The 20,548-nt window shown below is 39.2% G+C and overlaps 4 protein-coding genes and 1 non-coding gene across 8 annotated transcripts; 1 reads left to right on the top strand and 4 right to left on the bottom strand.

Annotated features, from left to right (window-relative positions):
- Positions 1 to 34: 34 nt before the first annotated feature.
- LOC9661809 lies at positions 35 to 1,121 on the bottom strand. 2 transcript variants are annotated; one of them, XM_024660235.1, is made up of 5 exons: positions 998 to 1,121; positions 785 to 878; positions 620 to 710; positions 373 to 546; positions 35 to 271 (listed from the first exon to the last, which is right to left on the bottom strand). In XM_024660235.1, exons 1-5 carry the CDS (start codon positions 1,080 to 1,082, stop codon positions 158 to 160), a joined length of 558 nt encoding a protein of 185 aa, XP_024516003.1. In that variant the 5' UTR covers positions 1,083 to 1,121; the 3' UTR covers positions 35 to 157. The 2 variants fall into 2 exon arrangements, with proteins under 2 accessions (XP_024516003.1, XP_024516007.1); XM_024660239.1 differs by having other exon boundaries at positions 38 to 271; positions 457 to 546.
- A 183-nt stretch (positions 1,122 to 1,304) lies between these two features.
- Positions 1,305 to 3,616, top strand: LOC9661810 (cilia- and flagella-associated protein 157). Its single transcript, XM_024689433.1, has 11 exons — positions 1,305 to 1,522; positions 1,576 to 1,809; positions 1,886 to 2,120; positions 2,166 to 2,312; positions 2,366 to 2,438; positions 2,494 to 2,600; positions 2,650 to 2,795; positions 2,843 to 2,929; positions 2,991 to 3,109; positions 3,164 to 3,285; positions 3,333 to 3,616. The coding sequence occupies exons 1-11, from the start codon at positions 1,317 to 1,319 to the stop codon at positions 3,501 to 3,503; spliced, it is 1,647 nt and encodes a 548-aa protein (XP_024545201.1). The 5' UTR covers positions 1,305 to 1,316; the 3' UTR covers positions 3,504 to 3,616.
- Positions 3,617 to 11,821: 8,205 nt separating this feature from the next.
- On the bottom strand, positions 11,822 to 12,768 carry LOC9660749 (isoflavone 7-O-glucosyltransferase 1). Its single transcript, XM_002962765.2, has 2 exons — positions 12,031 to 12,768; positions 11,822 to 11,932 (listed from the first exon to the last, which is right to left on the bottom strand). The coding sequence occupies exons 1-2, from the start codon at positions 12,766 to 12,768 to the stop codon at positions 11,822 to 11,824; spliced, it is 849 nt and encodes a 282-aa protein (XP_002962811.2).
- A 732-nt stretch (positions 12,769 to 13,500) lies between these two features.
- On the bottom strand, positions 13,501 to 17,044 carry LOC9661811 (BTB/POZ domain-containing protein At2g30600). 3 transcript variants are annotated; one of them, XM_024662594.1, is made up of 14 exons: positions 16,960 to 17,044; positions 16,143 to 16,906; positions 15,790 to 16,089; positions 15,511 to 15,741; positions 15,300 to 15,464; positions 14,942 to 15,151; positions 14,833 to 14,880; positions 14,728 to 14,783; positions 14,482 to 14,668; positions 14,355 to 14,429; positions 14,222 to 14,302; positions 14,089 to 14,157; positions 13,791 to 14,029; positions 13,501 to 13,731 (listed from the first exon to the last, which is right to left on the bottom strand). In XM_024662594.1, the coding sequence occupies exons 2-13, from the start codon at positions 16,881 to 16,883 to the stop codon at positions 13,811 to 13,813; spliced, it is 2,382 nt and encodes a 793-aa protein (XP_024518362.1). In that variant the 5' UTR covers positions 16,884 to 16,906; positions 16,960 to 17,044; the 3' UTR covers positions 13,501 to 13,731; positions 13,791 to 13,810. The 3 variants fall into 3 exon arrangements, with proteins under 3 accessions (XP_024518362.1, XP_024518367.1, XP_024518354.1); XM_024662599.1 differs by having other exon boundaries at positions 13,501 to 13,722; positions 16,143 to 17,028; XM_024662586.1 differs by having other exon boundaries at positions 16,143 to 17,028.
- An 83-nt stretch (positions 17,045 to 17,127) lies between these two features.
- TRNAF-GAA lies at positions 17,128 to 17,200 on the bottom strand. Its single transcript has one exon. It is a non-coding gene; the product is annotated as a tRNA-Phe (tRNA).
- Between the last annotated feature and the right edge of the window lie 3,348 nt (positions 17,201 to 20,548).

The following is a 20,548-nucleotide window of genomic DNA, read 5'->3' on the forward strand; positions in this document are numbered from 1 at the left end:
ACAGAAAACTCGGTACTTAGTGTAGGAACTTTAAGGAGATAAGAAATACAATTTATATATTTGATAAACAAAAAAAAAATTATTCCTTACAAGCCAACGAGCTCTAAATTCTCGCTTTCTCGCTCTCTTCTCTTCTTCTCGTTTGTTCTTCCCTTTTCTATGCGGAAACTTCGATCTCTTTCATGGATTCGCCCTCTTTAAGCTGCGCGGAGACGTTCTCGATCGCGGCGTTGAGCTCATCGATCTTGGCGCTCAAGCTCTTTCTCGTCGTCTGCAAGCGAAGATAGCATTAGCTCTTGACGATGAAAACCAAAGTTCCTAGAAAAGCTCGACATGGAAAACTCAAGAACAACGATGCTCCGTTCGCACTACCTCGATTCCATTCTCTTCCTCGAGTTCGTGGAACTTTACTGGAATTGTTAACACCCACGGGAGGGATTCGGAGGATGAGCTTACCTCGATCCCTTCGTCTTCCAAATACTTGTTTGGTTTTGTTGGCAGCGCCGCTCCGTTCTCACTACTCACTTTATCGAGCGATCGATTTAACTTCTCGCATGCATAGGCAGGCACGAAATTATAAGAACGTTTCTCTGAAAGAAAAGCGAAAAGAAATAGTTACCTGAGGTGCTAGAAGGTAGCCAAGAGCACCGAAAACAACACCACCGAGTAGAAATCCAGCAACAAAATCTCCTGGTCCACCACCACTTCGTCTGGAAAAAAAAAAGCAAAGACTTTAAGTCCGATGAAAGAAAAAATTCTTGGCTGTGTGACTTAAAAAAAGTACCTGTATTCCGCCGCTACGACTGTTCGCCTTGTTTGCTTCAAACGCTTCGATTGCTGTGCCGGGGAGATTCTCAACGATCCAAATCGAATTTCACCTGGAAGTGGCAAGAAATGCGAGCGCTGTGATCAGTCAAATGCAGATCGACAGCCGCAGCATCGAAATCTAGGCATGCAACATGAGAATTTCGAGCAAGAAATCGGACAGGGAGCTTACCGATCGAGGACTGGAAGGCGCTGCATCCGGGAGACATGGTCGCCGCGGCGGGAGAGGTGATCGGCAGCATCATCGTCGTCGCCATAGCTCAAGAGCCTCGACTAAGCCCTGAAAAATGTGAGGATATTCTGGGACATATAGTGCCAAAAGCCCGCACATTCCGCTCAGCCGTTTCATATTCCGGCTAAGCCGGAATATTCAACGAATCGTCTGGCGGAGTTGCCAACAACGACTAGGATTTTGCCACGTGGACGGCTCGCGATTAGGGCATTTGTTTTATTTTTGAGTTTCAGAATGGCGGTGAGAAGGTAAGAGAAGAATGCCGCCCAAGGAGGGAGAGAAGGACGAGCTAGATGTTGTCAAGGGCGAGATCCAGGCCAAGGACTTGCAAATCCTGTGCAGCAATGACAAGATCGCCAGGCTTGAGGAGCGGGCGTTCAATCTTGGGAGCGTCATCAAGGAGACGCGCAGGCAAGCTGAGGACAGGGACAAGATTCTGGAGGATCAGATCGGCGCGCTCACCAGGTATCCTTCTTTCTCGCGAGACTGTGTTTCGAGACTGTGTTTTTCCAATGCAGAGATGCAAAGGAATTTGATCGGCGAAGCGAGGAGATGGAACAAATTATCGAAACGCTCAAGAAGGAGAGGGCTGAGTCTCATGCCGCGCTTCTGGCGGAGCTCAACGAATTGAAAACCACTCACAGGATCCAAGTCGAAGCAATCCAGAAAGAGCTGGATGATGCACACAATTTGATCCAAGCAGTGAAGGAGTTTACGCTACGAAGGGCCACTATCGAAAAAGAGATCCAAACGTATGGACTTCTTTCCTTTGTGCTTCAAGTTATTTCAGGCCAAACTAAGTGTTTTCTTTGTTTTTCTTGTTGGCAGCTTGAAGAACCAGCTTTCCAAGGAAAAGAAGCAACACCAAGAGGCCTTGAACGACGTGGAACGAGTGGCACAACAAGAGCGGGAGAGATTGCGCAAAGAGATGGCGGTTAAAATCGAAGAGACAAAGCTCTTGATGATCAAACAAACGGAGGAGCAGCTCCACGTCGTATGTTTCTCAATCGGGCTGCTGCATAAGGAGACAAAAAGAAGAAGTAAACTTGATTCTTTCTCTGGAGTTTGTCAACTGATATCATTGCGATTCTGATTCTTTTGTACGCAGAAAACAAAAAGAACGATTTTGGAGAATGAGCAGCTAGCGAAAGAGGTTGCCTATCATATCAGACAGACGGAGCTGCTGGTTCTGAAAAATGGACAACTTCAGCACGAGAACAACGAGCTTGAAGACAAGATGCTTGCAGCAAAAGAGGTACTATTGCTACATTCTTCTTAAATCGAAAGGATGGCTATGTTCTTATGAAGCTAGAAGAAGAACTTGCGAGGAAAAACCACAGTTATCAAAAGGCTTCGCGGATCCTGCTGTTCAAACTTCAAGGTCTTGTCTTCCCTTGTTTCCAGATTTTCATTCTGACGTTTTTGCCGTTTTTTAGAGCAACATCTGGCCGCTAATATTGAGGCCATTGAAGAGATGGACGAGCTGAAGCATCTCATCAACCGTAATGAGCAGCTCAAAGCCGAAATTCAGAAAGAACACCAAGTATGTCTCGAGGCAAAACCTGTGCATTATCTTCGTTTGTATTGGTCAGGATCTAGAGAAACTAAAAGCAGCGATAGAGGAGAAAACAAAATGCGCTGAATCGGTTGGAGCAGCAGAGGAAGCCGTGAAGTTCCTTTATCTTGCTCTTGAAGACGTCGAGTTGGAAGAGCTTGCGAATGTCGACGAAGACACCAGGTACACTTGTTTGAAAAAGCTAGCGCGCGCCTAAACTCATCTTACAGTCTTATACCGGAGGACGGCGTCGACTTGAACACTCCAACCAACCATCTCGATCTGCTACCAATTCAGCAGCGCCAGGACTTTTTGAAGTGAGCTTTTTTAGCTTTCCATCACATTCTGATATCGTCGTGTCGTGTCTTTTAATCACAGGCACTTGCTTAGAACCGCAATATCCTTGCGCGTGATGATGCAAAAGGCAATCTCATCGGACACTGCCCCGAAAGGACAACCTTCTGTTTTTGGATCATGGTCCCATGTTTTATACGAGGGTGAGAGAATGCATGATTTCTTCGGTGGTACACTTACAAGAATTTTCCTTCCAGGCCAAGAAGACAAACCAAGGATCTCAGTCGAGGATATCCTCGCATTCCAAGTCGACACTAATGACCTCGACAATGCAGGCCCACCGAGGAGAGTTTCGTGTGCCATACAGACAAATGACGAGGTACCATTTTGCTAGTTTTGCTTGGAGCTTACCAGATTTTTTTGCAGTGGGAGCCAACTCCAGATAGTCTACCCCCAGCTGATGAGCAGCACTCTTTTCGATCGAGCTCCTCGTGCATAGGTCCTGAGAGAAAACGGATCAACATTGTCAACCTAGAGTTACACCAACACTCTAGTAAGTGTGTTTTTAACGAAACTTACTCGGATCAGCTCGCATGATCTTTGCTCTTGCAAATTCCAATAACTGTGACAAAACATTTATTATGCTTTGATTCACCCCATGAAGTATTATTCTCATGCTACATCTGTTATCAAAGAAAGAAATATTCAAAATTGACAAAATGACAAAATTGTAGTTTTTATACAATATATGTCAAGTAGATATAATGTATTATTACTACCAAAAAATTCTGTTCTTATTCCTTCAATGATTAATGCCCAAACTTTTTTCAATCCCCTAAACTCTATATTCACTTTTACTTTAGTTCTCATTTATCTTGACAATATAAAGTTGTATTTTGTTAAAATAAATGCTTTAGATTTGGCTTTGGGTGTTATTTTGTAATAGAAAGGGCCGGGCATTATATATAATATCTATGAGATACTCTTGATTAGTATCTTTAATGCTTTATTTTATTAACAAAATATTTGGGTTGATCTCCTTCCTTTTGCGAAGTTTGCTTATGATAATTCTCAACACTTTTCAACACATAACTCTTCATTATTCATCAACTATGCTCTTCATCTTTTTTAATTATATTCATGTCCTTTAGCAATTGGTTTTATACTTGGGAGTTTACTTCTTATTTTACTCATACTTTTTTGGGTTTACTTTTCATTTTATACTCAGCAATATCCTTTTAAACCTAGTTATACAGCTTGATACTTGATATTAAAGGGGGATATTATTGTGTATTTGCTATACCTTTATATTTACTAAAAAGTATATTTACCACTTTTGGTCACAATAAAGATTAAACCCTAAAACTTTGTTCAACTTAAGATTTGCAATATACATGGATGGGCATCTAGGATTAACGTGGATCCATACCTAGGTTAAATTTTTGGATTAAATTAGAGTTGAACCAAATTAGTTTTGAAAGCTTTTATAAAAGTAAGGGTTTGAGGATTTTATATTCAAGGTGTTCCATAAAAAACCATCTTTTCTTCTCATTTTTTTAGTATTTTAGTAATTTCATCATTTCCGCTTTTCTTGACAACAAACTCCTAGCAAATTAATATATTATTATTATTATTTTGTGAAAATTTATTAAAAATAAATTATAAATAATTATAAATTAATTAATAACCCTGCAAACTAGATAAAAGTAATGATAGTTTAACTAGATTTATTTTAATAAAAAAATAATATAGATTTGAACCCAAAATCTCTTATGTGTACATAGGCATTTAGGATTGGATGCCTAAATGATACTTCTAGACAAGTTTTACCAGAAATAGTTTCTATCAACCTTATTTTAAGGATTATAGTTTTCTTTTCTCTCCTTGTCAGTCTTTTATGCTCTTGTAATGTTTTAAACAGCCTTATGACATATCTCATGTATTTGCAAGCATGATAAGTAAACATTCTTTTGCAAATTTTAAAAATCATATAAACCTATTTTGTTTTGAAACAAGATAGGGTTCTTGGCGATGTATATCCTAGTATATTCCTTCCATCAAGGATATTTAAGCTTGATGAAATTTTTAGCAAGGAATAATTGAAATTGCAAAGTTAAGTTTAACATTTCTATTAACATTTCTAAGTATGACAACTAAGTTTTTATTATTTATAATTTATTTATTAATTGATAAAATATCTGGAATGAGCTCTCCATTTATAAAAGCTTGTATTCCTAGAACTAATTCCATATATAATGAGAAAGATGTTTGTGAATTTAAATATGATGTTTTAGATTTTGTCCGTCAAAATGGTACAGGTCGTCAAAATTTTATTCAGAATAATTTATCACTGACTGTTTTTGTTGATTCGTATTATCCAAAGATTATGGATGATATTGTTGAGGCATTTGATATTATATGGAACGAATGTATAATTCCTTTTGGTCAAGGAGGATTTGTTTATTTAGATAATAATTTATTACATGTGAGACTCCAATCTAGTCAATATACTGATTTAACACTAAGCTATAACAATAGAGACTACAATAACTTGCAATACAGCTTTTACACAGTATGTCCTGGCTGGAAAAATTGCATCAAACCATTGTCTTATATAAATACAAATATTTGCCTATAAGTACCTTTTAATATCATACATATATATAAATATAAATAGATATTGAATTTTGTGAGCTTCTTGAAACTCTAGGAACTTTTAGTTTCAATATTTGTTAAAATTGTTATATGTTTGTCTAGTTTGAGACTTCTAGTTATAAAGTATTAGTTCTTATTGATTAATATAACAATTGCTTAAGCACAAAAGACAATTAGATCAGCATAAAGGAGGATGAGATGAATTCATTTTAAAATGTTTGGAATGAAATTTCTTGAAATGATACATTTATCTCTAAAGTTATTGGATGGAACAACCATACATATATATAGTGCATAAATGGACTCTCTCTCTCTCTCTCTCTCTCTCTCTCTCTCTCTCTCTCTCTCTCTCTCTCTCTCTCTCTCTCTCTCTCTCTCTCTCTCTCTCTCTCTCTCTCTCTATATATATATATTCTCATCTAAAACCTGTAGAGACCAGCTCGTATGATCTTTGTGACCAAAAACTCCAATAGCTGGGACAAAACCTTCACTATACTGACCATAAAATATAATTTCATGCATTGTCTAAGAAAAACTTTGTTGAAATCCCATCCTTAGATAAGATATATTTATATTCCACACGACAAAATGTCTGTTCTGAATTTTAATTTTAAAATCAAAGGAAGTATTTTCTATGACAACACATGTCAGTGTCTAGGTTTCATATATATCAATAAACTATTCATAATGTAAAAACTTACTATTGCCTGTTTATTTGATAAAGAAAAGATAACAACTTTATATTTTAAAATACCATAAAAAGTGGCACATTGTCATTGTTTGTACAATGCTTTTGATTGGTTATGGATACATCACAGTATACATAGATGCAATGCATAAACCTGGCTCACTCACTGAATTCATAATGGATGAGGTTGCATGATTTTTGACTTGACATCAATGCAAAATTGGGTTTGTCACAGATAAAACGAAAAGTTATTGCTCTATCATAAACTAGCAATTGCCCAGCAAATGCTGGGTGGTTGGCAAATTTGATGCCATTTGAAGAGGTTTTCTAAGCTTAGCTATGTTTGCTGTTTGATCAACTCCACAATTGAAAGACATTCTCATAACCAAATGTGTTATGAGCATTATATAAGCTAGATTAGATAACTGTTGAGTTGCATTCCTCCATTTTGAACACAAAAAGCCCAAAGAATACTTCCAAGTCCATCTTTGGTGCAAGTGTTGGTACTTGCTCCTCAGCCTGCTAGAGAGGTTCCTGGGATGAGCGAGAAACCATTATATTGCAATGAGAGCTGCACTCAAAAAGCAATAGGATGAAAACTGTACCTCTGCCATTAGCAACTAAATAGCACATGCCATAACCAAAATGGGACAGCACTCAAGGCACACTTGTCAATGCCAGCTTTGTTGTGGTGTGCATTTGAAACTCACAACTTCATGGTTGGATATAGAATTGTGCCATGTTTTTGTCAGTCTACTTAAGAATTTCAGCATAGACTGTATTCACAGTGTAAAAGTGTTGATCATGTGGTATAAGATTGCCTTGAAGGGGGGTTGCAAGCACTTGAACACGAAGTTGTTCAGGTGATCTACACCTTGACAGAGCAACATAAAGTTGACCATGTGTGAAAACAGGTTGGGGGAGGTAAATGCCAACACGGTCGAAAGTTTGGCCTTGGGCTTTAGAAATAGTTAAGCAATAACCCAGACGAACTGGGAATTGTCTTCGAGACATCTTGAAAGGGATTTCAACATCAGAAGGTGTAAGGGTAATACGTGGAATAAAAACTCGCGATCCCTTGAATTGTCCCGTGATAATTTCACAATCTAAAACGTTTTGAGATGCTTGCTTGAGAATGAGGCAAGTGCCATTGCATAAACCAATTTGTGGAGATATGTTCCTAAGAAGAATCAAAATCACATTTTGTTTTAGAATTAATTTGTGTGGTGGTAGTCCCGATGGGGTGATTGAATTTAAGAATTCAATTGGGAACTCTTCAGGGTGATCTGAGTCAACCGTGTCAATGCTCAAATAAACATATGGATCACCTGGTAGTCTTTCAACAATGTCATTATTTATTCTGAATGTGTCGTCATTGAGTGGGGTGAGAATAACCTTTGATGCAGCTGTATAAGTATTTATAATATCATCGGTATTTGGGAAAACAAAGTTTACAACAGATGTAGTGATAGATAATGCATGTGGTATTTTGATAATATCTGGTGGGAGACATGGCAGCTGTAAACTACTATCACCATTGCCAAGTTTGAGAAGCCATTCAGAAAAACAAAGATTGTTTGAACGCATATTCTTTGTTAATGTTAGTGTTGTAAAGAGTGACCATAGTCTATTCATTTTAACTGAGCTTGAAATAATAGAGGTTCTATGGCCATGGGGAACAATAGGAAGGGTTTGACGAAAGTCACCACTTGTAATCACTATAACGCCTCCAAATGGTTTAGAATTACATTTGAGATGTTTTAAACATTTATCAACCACAGAGAAAGCATGTGTATGAACCATACTAATTTCATCCCATATGAGAACATTTGCTTGTTTAATGGTTTTTCCAGCATCACTATTAATTGTTAAAGCAGAGACAGAAGTTTCATTTAAAGGAACAGGAATTTTTAAAAGTCATATGTGCCGTTTGACCATATTTTAGCAAAATGCTTGCAATCCCAGTCCATGCCATACTGATTACTTTTATTTTTTTTAATTGTAATGCTGTAATGATAGTATTAAGTAGAAAAGTTTTTCCAGTACCACCAGGTCCATCAATAAAGAAACATTGATGCTGGTTAGTATCAATGGCATTTATAATGAGTTCAAAAATATAACGTTGTTCATAACTGAATTGATTTATGTTTGCATTTATTTGGTCTTGTGATGGGTCAGGGATCTCTGTATTAAGCATGTGTTTGATAATGGGAGTAAGAGTTGGGAGTGGTAAACCAAAATCACAATTAGATTTATTGTGTAGTTGGAATTTTGAATTAATATCGACTAAAGCAATGTCAAAATAGTTTATGTCATTTCTAGCATAATCCTCAGACATATCAATTTTGAATTGATCCCATAATAGATTTGGGTCTTTTGGTGAACAATACAAACAAATAAAAACAAATAACTGTCTTAATTGGGATGGCATTTTAAAAGTAGAAGCTTCTTGCATGCAGTGTTGCCATTCTGAATCATCTGCTAAAAGTCCCATTGCCATAGCTGCTTGTTTAAAAGAGGAGAAAGTAACACCTTCGACAGTACATATATCCTCAAATGATATAGCACCTTTTTTATAGAGTAATATAAGCCGTAAGTGGTATAACTCACTATTAGAAGGAGATATGGAATACATTCTTGGTATGAGTTTAGCTTTTCGCTGGCGTAATTGCCATTTATGAGAGGATTTGTTATATGTGTAATGTAATGGAATTTGAGCATATGTATATTGCCTTGCATTAGTATCTTGCATGTTTAAATTGAACTATTGTGTAAGCATTGTTCCATTTTGAGTGGCTCTTTCTAGTGCTTCTTGTTCATGACCTGGTCTGAAATAAACGTTTTGAAAATTGGGTAAATGAACTGGAAGGCGTATAATAGTTAGTGATTTATCATGCATATGAAACTTAAATATACGCCACATGGCTTCAGGAGCAGAAATATATCGAGCATCGACAAAACTTGAGATTTCGTCCCAATTTAAAGTCCCTCGTTCTTCAGATGCAGTTAGGAATTCTAATGTTGCACAGTCATAACCTTTGTATACATATTGAAATAAATATTTAATACTTTTAATAGAAGCACAGATCTCTACATTGATGTGTGCTTGATATTTCTTACAAAGGTATTTATTATAAGGAACAACCCATCTGTTGTCAATAGTACAACCATTTTTTATGAAAGTGCGCCCGTTATTGGGACGGTAGTAATCAGGATAACCATCAACACAATAAATGGTTTCAACATTAAATTCTTTTGGATAATTCTTAGAGCATTTGTTATTTTCCATGCAAGGGCTTCTAGGATTTAAATTACCACATGGACCATGTATCATATGATTTATAATTATGTTATGCAATTCTGGTTCTAACAGTGGGTGTGGCAATTGTGCAGTGACAAATTCATCAACTGAGTCTCGATTTCTTATCTTATTTTCGCTTGATAACATTGCTAAGAAATGACAATGAGGCAAACCTCTTTTCTGGAATTCAATAACATAAACATATGCAATGCACTTCCCAAAAATTCCTTTGATACTTATGTCATGTAGGAATTCTTTAAGTTTTAAGTTGAAAACTCTTGAAATAAGATTAGGTCGATCCTCAAGTGATTCATTCAACTGTAAGTTTTGCACAATTTCAGGCCACTTTGGGTTGCATGTAAATGTAATAAATAAGTCAGGTTTTCCAAAATGTGTGACAATAGCAATAGCATCTTGATAATGTTGTTGCATTGCTTGTGGGCTACCAGGAAATGTAGAAGGCAAAATTACAATTTTTCCAGGTTCAGCATTATTAATAGCAGCTCTGTTGCTAACATAGTCCATAAGACCTGTGTAGTAATCCACTTTTAAGTGTTTTTGATGAGTGCGAAAGAAATTAAGGTTGTTAGATTCAACCTTTACATAAGCATCAACTATAAATTGTTGAGTGAGTTTCCCAGCATGTAGCAATTGATCATAAAGGAAAGAGTTGCCAATGTTATCTCGTTGAGATAATCGATATGCATAGTACTGGAGTAGCGTTACATGCAACTCATTGTGATAGATTTTTTCATGCCAACCTTTATCACCAAATGGTAAAAGTAAAGGATAAACCATAGGATCACAATTTTCATTACGAATAGAGATTTTAATTGGCTGTGAGTTATATGGATGTATGCATATTTCTCTGTCAAGAGATGGCTCACCCTCATCAATAGCGAAAACAATAGCAACATCATTAGTCTGTGGTAAATTATAACGATGTAGATTAGTACTTTCACTTCTAACAATCATGTAAACACCACGTTTTGGGGTTCCATTGCAAATTGAGCGATGTTGTTCTTGTGATTCAAGATTATACATCATTTGAAAAGCTTGTGCATACGGGTTTATTATTCTTAGCAAGTTATCTAATTGTAATAATAAATTAGAATCACAATTTGTGTTGAAAGGGTTTTGCTTTCTAATATTTGTAGCCTCAAAAGCGTCAAGCATGTAAAGTTGCCCATATGATGGTGGCACGTTAGCTGCAGGATATGCTGAAGCAATTTTGTGATAAATTTGACCATGTATTCTAAAGCAATATGGGCCTTTACCACTTAAATTATCAATATTAGCACCCATTGATGCAAAAGCCAAAGCACTGTTGAAATTTCTTATGTTAATTTTAAAATTGGAGTTTCTATTTTCATTAAAAAGCATACGCAATATAGTAGGTAAAGATGAAAGCTGGGGAAGGGAAACCTTTCCATTCTGGCAGCACATTGATCTTGACTCATTTTCAAAATGTAATGCACCACAAAAGACACACATGGATGACATATTTCCAATATTAAACAGTTGTATTGTATGGTCATTATAATTCTTTTGATGTGCTAATTTATAGATAGTATAACTGTGATGATTACATGTATTTGTATTAGTTTCATTAGCATTTTCAAGGTTTATATTTGTATGGCCTTCATCAGCATATGCTATGTTTGTATTAGCATTGTCAAGATTTGAAGTAATTTTTGCATTAGCATGTTCAAGGTCTAGATTAGTTTCTTCATTACCATATGCAAGGTTGTTGTGAATATGATTATATGTGCTAGTGTCAATAGTTGGAGGCAAATGGTGACATATGCCTCTTAATACTTCGCGAAGCCGAGGCATATTTGCTAGGGATGATAAATGAGATGAAATAACCTATCTAGTGTCAAAGCACTTATCTTAACATTTTCAGAGATTCTAAGTAAAAGCCAGAACTCGCCTTCTTCTTACACTGGAAAAAAAAATTTAAAAAAATAAAAACGAAGACTATACAATGAGAGCACAATCTGTACACACCTTAATCTGTAAACAAAAGAGACTAATCTAGCAACCAATAAAACCTAGACACAGGACTGGCACACCTTTTCCAGGGTGTGGTGAGCAACTGTGAGAGGTGGGTGGGGTTTGCAAGTTAGAGAACTCACCTTGGGCTTGTTCTCTCTCGCAAAAGGACAGCGACTGCAAACTCTCTGATGGTTCTGGCTGTGAAGGCTGGCGCTGGCTTCAGCTCTACCACTGGATAGCATCCACAAACCCAAATGAAGACATTTCAAATTTTCACAGCACACAAAAATCCAGATTGTTGGGGTTGGGGGCCAAATTAGCGGCTGCTGGGCTGACTGTGAACACAGACCTTTGCAGGAAGAAGCACAATTGCTGCGATTGCCACTGATTCGGCAAGCAAGCGTTCCGGCAAGCAAGCGTTAGCTCAATTGCGGCAGGGCATCCAGGGCGAGCTAAGAAGAACGGGCACGGGGGCAGGACACCACTGGCACACGTGTCGCTGTGCCTTCTTCTCCCGCGCCACGCGGCTTGGCCGCCTCCCATTGGTCCCTGAATTCCCTCGCTCTCGCCTTTCGAGCTTTGTCGCTAAAGATCCTCGCAATGGCCTCAGCAATCTCCTCCCGCTTCACAAACGCGTCGGAGCTCCTCCCGTCCGAAACTTCCACCCCGATGCGGCACCTCTCCGCCATGATCTTGCGGTTGAGCCCCTGCTCGTATATCCGAGGCCAGCAGATGATCGGCACGCCGCTGGAGACGCTCTCCAGGACCGAGTTCCATCTGCAGTGGCTCACGAATCCAGCCACTGCCCTGTGCGCCAGAACTTCTCTCTGCAGCGCCCATGAAACCACCAGGCCTCGTCCCTTGGTCCGCTCGACGAAGTTCTTGTAGAAGTCACTGTTCTTCACCAGGACTGTCGTGTCGCCCTCGTCCACGAACTGGGGCGGCCTGACTGTGAGCAAGAACGGCACCTTGCTCGCCTCCAAACCGAGCGCGAGCTCCTCGAATTCCTCCTGCGAAAGCTTCGCTATGCTGCCGAATGCGACATAGAGGACTGAGTCTGGCTCCTGCGTGTCGAGCCAGTCGAGGCATTCAGAAGAACGGGCACGGGGGCAGGACACCACTGGCACACGTGTTGCTGTGCCTTCTTCTCCCGCCCCACGCGGCTTGGCCGCCTCCCATTGGCCGGGAGCAAACATCAGAAAAATTTCTCGCGCAACCATGGCTACCGACCCTGGCCCGGGCCTGGGATCCAACGGCCGGCGAGCCTCCCCACTATCGCTTTATATGTATAGATATATAGTTTTTAAAGTTTAGCACTAAAATATTTTTTTTTATCAAGACCTTTAAGAAAAAAACTTAAATTATTTTTATTTCTATAATTTATTTACTATGTTGTTTTGGTTTATACCAAATTTCATAATTATAAAAAGATAAAGTTGAAGAGTTAATAAAAATAAAAATATTTATTAGATAATAATATGTACATCCAAAAGTTAATTTTATTTAGTAAAAAACTAGCTATAACTATCTTTATTCTCTATTTCCTTAAAAACTTTTAAATTTATTTTATTTATATCTTGGCTTACCGTTAGAGGATTTAAAATATCTATAAAAAATATGTAAATACTTCTTCTAATTACATATTTATATGTTTTCATTGTTATCCTTTAAAGTGTTATTTGTAATATCTAATATATAGTTAAATAGTAATAATATAAAATAATTTATAAATAAATTATTGACTTATTTTGCCATGTTGCATTTGATTGCAATCATTCAAATCTTGATAATACACCAAAAGGATCTTTGATATCTTAGTGTCATGCAGACTTCTTTCAAATCAAAGTTAACTATGGACTCCCACAAGAAAATTAATAACCTTGTTTTCTCTTAAAGAATCTTTGCTATTTCAGACTAAATGTCTTTATAGCTTCTTATGATTTCTAAAATGATTTTAAAAATAAATTCATCTGTAAATAAATTAACCATTAAAAATGTTGTGTAGACGACCAACATGAGAATTGACAAAGGTCTTTCCATCCTACTGTGTGATTGCTGGTGATACTGAGAAGAGCAGTGCCAAGATAGAACACTTGCAAAGCAACTTGCAAGATCTGAGCGGCTAGATATGTAAGCTTGTAGCTTTGCTGGAATGAAGGATTTGTTGCAAAGATCTAAAAGCCCTGTGTTGATGTCAAACCAAAGGTGAACCACTACTAGAACCGAAAGAGCTGGAACTTACATAGAAAAACCATACTCCACTTAGTGGAGATAACCATATAGCTCCAAGTAACATATAGACAAGTTCCAAGGTGCTGCCACGGCTGCAATAGGCTGCTGCAACAGCACCCTAAAGAACCTGAACGGGATCAAAGATTTCGAGCCGTGAACCGGCCATGACGCGTACTGTGCCGGCCGATAGATACTGTGATCCTTCTCGTGCTTTCTCAAGTCGGTCCACGTCTCGCCATCACCCGATCCCTGTCAAGAAAACCATCCCAGAAACCTTGCCGATTTTTCTCTAAACCAATGAAGCTCACCTGGAATGTCCAGTTGCGAGCAAAGTTCGTGGACCCGTCCTGTCGCACGGAGTAGTAATTGCACATCAACTGCGACATCGTGGAACTCAGGGAGTGGGAAACAAACTAGAAACCCGTCACTGATTATTCGAACCTTGTGATCCGGTCCCAAGTCCACTCTCCACCAGGAGACTGTCTCTCCGCGTTCAATGCATGGTCCAGCGAAGGACGTAGCCTGGAGCCAAAAATCTGGTCTTATAATTGACAACATACCATCAATATTATACCTGGTAATTGCGAGAGGCAAGCACCTTCGGATCAGTATATCTGGAATGGGGACTGCTTGCGGATAATGTAATTTGCTGCAAAAAATGCGATACCAAGGTACAAGTTTGATGATGTAACTTCTTGTACCTTCGTGACCATAGGATTCATCCATTCATGTGCTCCATATGATGTCCCGGCGTAATAAAGAACACCGTTACCGTCTCCGTCGCAAAGGTAGTTGAGTTCTTTAAAAGACGAAAGCCTTCTAGTGAACCATAACCCGTTCTTTGGCAGGCTTATGAACCGTCCTTGATTTGAGCTGCGAATCAAATCCCTGGAACACTCACACGGCTAAGCACTGGAGAACCGAAGCACGGAAAACTCTTTACTTACTTTTCATCGTCTGAAACAAAGGACTCTTGTTTAAGATAATCGCATGCTTCTCCCACCTAAACAAACGTCTCACGAACCATAAATAAAACGAGATACCAAACTGACCATCTGTCGGAGAAGTGGTAGATTTTCGCAGAGAGCGGAGGAATCCAGCTGCAAAACGAGAGAACACAATCAGAAAACATGAGACGGTTCTTTTCGTTGAACAGCGTACCTGCTGAAGCAACTCCATGGACATGAGAGGAAACCGAATCAATGGAAGTAATACTTTCAAATCCTCTTCACGGTCGGGGCATATAACTTGAAGACCGGCTTTGTACTTTGTATCAGCCTCTTCCCAGCATTGAACCCCTTCCATCTTTGACCCCCACATAAACACTGCGTCGAGAACTTTCTCTTCTGACGTGACGAGGAGATCCGGGTGCTGTAGAAAGTAGCATTACAACAAGCACATATCCATGCAGAGATGAAGTGCTTCAGCCACACCACGTCTTCAACAAAGATTTTCACACACAGGCTCACTCCGACTGACAAAAAAATGATTCTTGTCTACCATGTAGTCAGCAATTCACCTGCAGGATCCTCATAACACTCTGCCCGTCCAGTTCCGTGAACTCGGTCGCGGAAGCCGCTACACAATAGTCAAAATGTTTGGCACAGCTTTCTTCGCACGCCTGTCTCAGGGTCTCGCAGCGTGCCATGGAAGATGCTACTTGAAGAATAGCGCATGAAGAATCCTGCAAAATGCATATAAAGTTACATTGCTACACTTCAGAAACTTACCTCGTTAACGCAGGCAAGGAGATGATCTAAGCATTCCTGATGTAGAACACGAACTCCATATCTATCAGCCATAATAAGAAGAGGAAGCAAGAGAGAGCCCGCATTGTCCTTCCCTTCCAGATCAAGGCGACCAGTGTACATGAACCGAATCGTAGTCATGAAGGCGTCAAGGTGAACGTCCTTGATGGTTACTCGTGTTCTGTTGCTCTCTTTCATACCAATAGTAAACATCTGCCATAAAGATTAATGTGAGAGAATCATATAAGCAGCAGAAAGTACCTTCGCAAATGGAGCACTCCATACACTCAAGACGAGTCGATGCAGCTGCAAGCATCGATCGTAATCTTCAAGATAAACTTCAAGGTCGCTCAAATCCCCAGTCGAGAGCATGCGGGTGAAAGCCACTGGATTCACATGCACCGGAGAATTTGTATCGTAGCAGTGCATCGTTAAAAGCACCAAATCTCCTGAAGAATCGTAAGAAACTTCCCTTATATGCTGTTTGCATTGTGCGGCTAAATTCTGGAACCCAATCAGCTCAGCGAGTCCACGCAGCTGAACCAAGTGCTCCTTGCCAATCTGCCAGAAAACCTCTGGTTACATCTCTATACAATACAGCTTTTGTTTCTTACCTCCGCCTTGCCAGTGTAGACGTAACGAAGAGCAGCATGCAGCACCAAATAATCAACGCCGTGTAACTCCAGCTCCGTCGTCGTCAGAAACGGACACTCCTTGGAGCTGGATCCAGTGACTAGAACCGCCCGATGAGCACAAACTCTTCTATTCTCCGGGAAGAGCACGAACTCAAAGTCGGACAAGTCCCCGCTCTCCAGAAAGTTGGCCAGCCCAGTGCTCCACTGAGCATCGATCGCCGAGGTTGTCCTATAGAGGCATGGCGGAAGAGCAGCGACACTGATGTTCCTGTATCCGACGTGCTTGTCCCAGCTGCTAAGTCCCACGAACTGGACCTTACAGTTCGGCTCTGGATCAACCCACTGGTAGACCACATTCTGCCCGAGCTCTCCTTTTCCCACCACGATCGATCCCTCGTCCACACTGATCCAGTAGCGCTCGAAAACCAGAGGACTCACCACCGGACCAGCCACATCCACCACAGTTCTTCCATTGGCGGCGATCTTGAGCCTCTTGTTTAAGTTGCTCCCGATAATCACCGTGTAGTTTGGATCGCTGTCGGTCCTGTAGTGCTTACACCCGGCGAGCTCCTTGAAGATCACTGTGACATCGTTCTCGGCCCTGGCCTCGAATGCTACGCAGCCCCTGCCAGCCTCTGGGAAGCGGAGCTCCTCCTCAAACAGCCACGCGCAGTCGAACGGAGGCACGACCAGGACATTGTTCTCGACGAGCTTCATCATTCGCGGCGGCGATCACAGCGCGCCTGGAAACGCGAGGATTTCGACCGATCTGCGCGAATCGAGAGAGATTTCATACCTCATGAGAGAGACCGCTCGCTAAAAGCTCCCAGGCAAGGATCTATTCAAAACCTAGCCAAACGTGAGGTTTAGAGCGATACACACGTGTACGATGTCTTGAAAGCCCACGCTTATCTCAAAGCATCTTTGGATATGCTTGAGCTAAGAAGAATAAACAAAAAAAGTATGCGGTGAGCGTGGATCGAACACGCGACCTTTAGATCTTCAGTCTAACGCTCTCCCAACTGAGCTATCCCCGCTTTGTTTCTAATTAGCACAACTATGTCTTTAACATTCTAATAACAATGTAGCTCCATTAATAAATATAAATATACAAATAATAATATTTTCTTCTAAGTTATAAATTTTGTAGTGTGAGTGCATGGAATATGGAAAGGGATCAATTAGTCCAAAAATCCTAGCTTATATACAGAAGTAAATGGTCCAAATTGAAACCAATTTGATAGTTACTAAAATCCCACTACACTAATATTAATATATAGCATCGTAATTGTACATTTGGACCTTACATCATCCCTTCTAAGAATAATGGAAGACCATCAAAGTTCTCTTGCAGATAAGCTAAGATTTGGTAGAACATTAAAAAGAAGCATCAGTGGATCTGTAGATGGTATTAATTGTTCTTAATCCCTTTATATAATGTGTTTCAACTGTTGCACATACACAATTTCTGGAGGATTGGTTTGTTGAATGTCATGTCAAACCTCATAAACTTGTGGTTCAACTTGCCGCAACACTCGATATGGTCCTTTTCACTAAACCACGTACTGTAAGATGGGGAAAACAGACTAACACTAAATCATCCATTTTATACTCTGTAAGTGGACGATGATGAAAGTTATAACACTATTGTTGTTCTACTTGTACGTGGCTTAAGTGTTTAGCAGACTCTACTTGAACAAGTGGAAGAATGCTTGTCAAATACTGATCTCATGACCTAGCATCAGCAGCTCGTGACAATTGTGAAGGTAAACCCAACTCCGTTAGTAATATTGGATCATAACCATATAAGAATTTATATGGTGAAGTACCAACAAAACTATGCACCCTTATGACATATGCATACCAAAGAGATGGCAAATAACTATCCCAATTCGAATGCTGAAAGTTCATGTACTTCGTGAACATCCCTTTGAACATCCGAATGAGCCGTTTCACCAAATTGTCTGACTGTGGATGATAAACACTCGTGAAAGTGTGGCATATCCTCAATTGAGACATCAAAACATGAAATACCTAACCATAAATGCAGGACTATTATCCGAAAGAATCTGTTCCGGACAAGAATATTGAAACACCACTCAATTAAGGAGGAAGTATCTAACAACAGTTGTAGAGGTGCTAGCAAAAGCACCAACTTCCACCCAACGAATCAAATATTTAGAAGCAATAATAATATATTCATTATCAACAATCAATCATGGAAAAGGTTCCATAAGATTAAACGCCACCAACTCAAACGGATGGGAAATTGCAATTGACTCCAATCATCCTTCCACAACACGAGGGGGAGTATTACAAGCTTGACACTAAATGCAACTACACACATACTAGATAACATTATGTTGCATTTTCAACTAATAGAAAGACCTATGCAGCTTCTCGGTCACACGATGATATCCCATATGCCTAACTAGAATAGAAAAATTATGGTAGGTATAGAGAAACCATAGAATAAATATTGAAGGCACCACTAGCTGTAAATGATCATCATGATCTATCCCCACAAAATAAAGAAGGTCGTCTTCAAAGTGATATTGAGAATGTAAATGTCGAAATGGCAAGTCATCAAGAACTGATGCAGAATTCTCAAACCCTTTTTGAAATTTTTGAATCCACAACTCAATCCTTTGAGCTTCACGAACCTCATCAAGAAAAGGTAAGTCTTGCTCTATACATTGTGGACACTAAACGTCAAGTATAGTAATTGCTGACAGCATAGAATCCTCATCTAGAAAATCCATAAATGTTAGAATAACAGTTTCATCAAAAACATTAGAAGAGAGTGAAGAAGGAAGAGGAGTTTGAGAGAAGGCATTAGCATTAGCCATAAAACTCCTTAGGTGATGAATAACATCAAAATTATATATATGAAGCTTTAAAGCCCATTGAGTAATACGACTAACTAGGTTTTTCCACTTCAATAATGAAATAACGGCAACATGATCACTTTCAAGTAACGTCTGAGAACTATGTAAATATGCATGAAGTTTCTCAAAACCCTAGATTATTGTTAAACACTCTTTCTTTGTCATGGAATAATTCACCTCCGTTGGTTGTAATTTATAGCTGATGTATGCAATAGAATAGCATTAACCAAGCACACTCAGGCTCTCTTGTATCAATACAACTTTAAGACCGATATCAGAGATATCCATGCGCAAAATGAAAGGTCGAGTATAGTTAAGATATCCCAAAATTGGAGGAGTTGTCAATAACTCTTTGAGATCCATGAATGTTTGCTCATAGTTTGCAGACCAAATGAAAGACGATGTTAATGACTTTAGTAACGCTCACAATGGTGCAGTGCGATAAAAAAGATGATCCATAAAACAACCAAGATATTGCACTTTGCCCAGGAACTACAATATATCATTTACACACTTCGGAGTATGGAACTTTAGAATAGCCATAAGTTTGTCAGGATCAACTTGCAAACTCTCACGAAAAATACAGTACCCAAAATAAGTTGTGTCCTTGGACCTAAACACGCACTTCGACCGCTTCAACTTTAAACCAACATCCTGTAGTCGATCCAACACTTTACAAACATCATATATGTGTTTCTCCCATGTCCTCTCCAAGTGGATCAAGAAATTATTAATGAAGTCAGCAATCACTTCCGACATATCATAAAGAACCTCATCCATCATCCGCTGGAAAGTTGCTAAAACATTGTTCAAACCAAATGGCATCACCAAGAACTCATACAAACCAAATGGTGTACAAAAAGTAGTTTTAGGAATATCTTTGTCGACCATTGGTATTTGCTAGTACCCAGAAGTAAGATCTAGCTTGGTGAACTAACGGCTTCTCCCCAGACAATCTAAGAGATCAACAATGTGAGAAAGAGGGTACACATCTAGGATTGTCACTTCATTTAAAAAACGATAATTAATGTAGAAACAAATTCTCTCATTAGGCTTTGTCACAAGATAAGGTTCACATGTTTAAAGATTCCGTAATTTTCGAATAACACCCTTTTCTAACATCTCTTTAACGTTTGCATGTAAAATCTTAATTTTTTTGGGTGACCGATGATGAACAAGAATTTTAATTGGACGAGCATTCCCAATTGGAATCGGATGACGTGTGGCAATTTTGGCCCCAAATGATAGGTCAAATATAAAGAAATCGGTATACTCCTTCATGAGTAAGTCAACTGCTGCAATACAAAGATTGTTAGAGGGATTGAAAAAGGGTAGAGCAGAACAAGATGGAAACATAAAAGGAAGTAGTGGGGAGACAAAAGTAATCAAAGCAAAGGTAGAAATAAAGGGACGAAAAGGTATAAAAGTGAGAAGAATGGATAAAATATAAAGAAGTATGAAATAATGGGGAGAAGCCTCAAAGTTATATTTGGCATG

This window comes from Selaginella moellendorffii, unplaced genomic scaffold (genome assembly GCF_000143415.4).
Source record: "Selaginella moellendorffii unplaced genomic scaffold, v1.0 SELMOscaffold_2, whole genome shotgun sequence".
In the NCBI taxonomy this organism is placed as follows: domain Eukaryota; kingdom Viridiplantae; phylum Streptophyta; class Lycopodiopsida; order Selaginellales; family Selaginellaceae; genus Selaginella; species Selaginella moellendorffii.

Excerpts from the sequence above, each read along its gene's own strand:
- LOC9661809 (XM_024660235.1), bottom strand. The coding sequence starts at position 1,082 with ATGGCGACGACGATGATGCTGCCGATCACCTCTCCCGCCGCGGCGACC. Across the intron at positions 879-997 it reads CGCCTTCCAGTCCTCGATCG|GTGAAATTCGATTTGGATCG; the intron begins GTAAGCTCCCTG and ends TGCCACTTCCAG. Across the intron at positions 711-784 it reads GTCGTAGCGGCGGAATACAG|ACGAAGTGGTGGTGGACCAG; the intron begins GTACTTTTTTTA and ends TTTTTTTTCCAG.
- LOC9661810 (XM_024689433.1), top strand. The coding sequence starts at position 1,317 with ATGCCGCCCAAGGAGGGAGAGAAGGACGAGCTAGATGTTGTCAAGGGC. Across the intron at positions 2,121-2,165 it reads AACTTGATTCTTTCTCTGGA|AAAACAAAAAGAACGATTTT; the intron begins GTTTGTCAACTG and ends TTTTGTACGCAG. Across the intron at positions 3,286-3,332 it reads CCATACAGACAAATGACGAG|TGGGAGCCAACTCCAGATAG; the intron begins GTACCATTTTGC and ends ATTTTTTTGCAG.
- LOC9660749 (XM_002962765.2), bottom strand. The coding sequence starts at position 12,768 with ATGGTTGCGCGAGAAATTTTTCTGATGTTTGCTCCCGGCCAATGGGAG. Across the intron at positions 11,933-12,030 it reads CAGCGACACGTGTGCCAGTG|TGGCAATCGCAGCAATTGTG; the intron begins GTGTCCTGCCCC and ends TTGCCGAATCAG.
- LOC9661811 (XM_024662594.1), bottom strand. The coding sequence starts at position 16,883 with ATGATGAAGCTCGTCGAGAACAATGTCCTGGTCGTGCCTCCGTTCGAC. Across the intron at positions 14,881-14,941 it reads CCATGGAGTTGCTTCAGCAG|CTGGATTCCTCCGCTCTCTG; the intron begins GTACGCTGTTCA and ends CTCGTTTTGCAG. Across the intron at positions 14,158-14,221 it reads ACTTGGGACCGGATCACAAG|TTGATGTGCAATTACTACTC; the intron begins GTTCGAATAATC and ends ACGATGTCGCAG.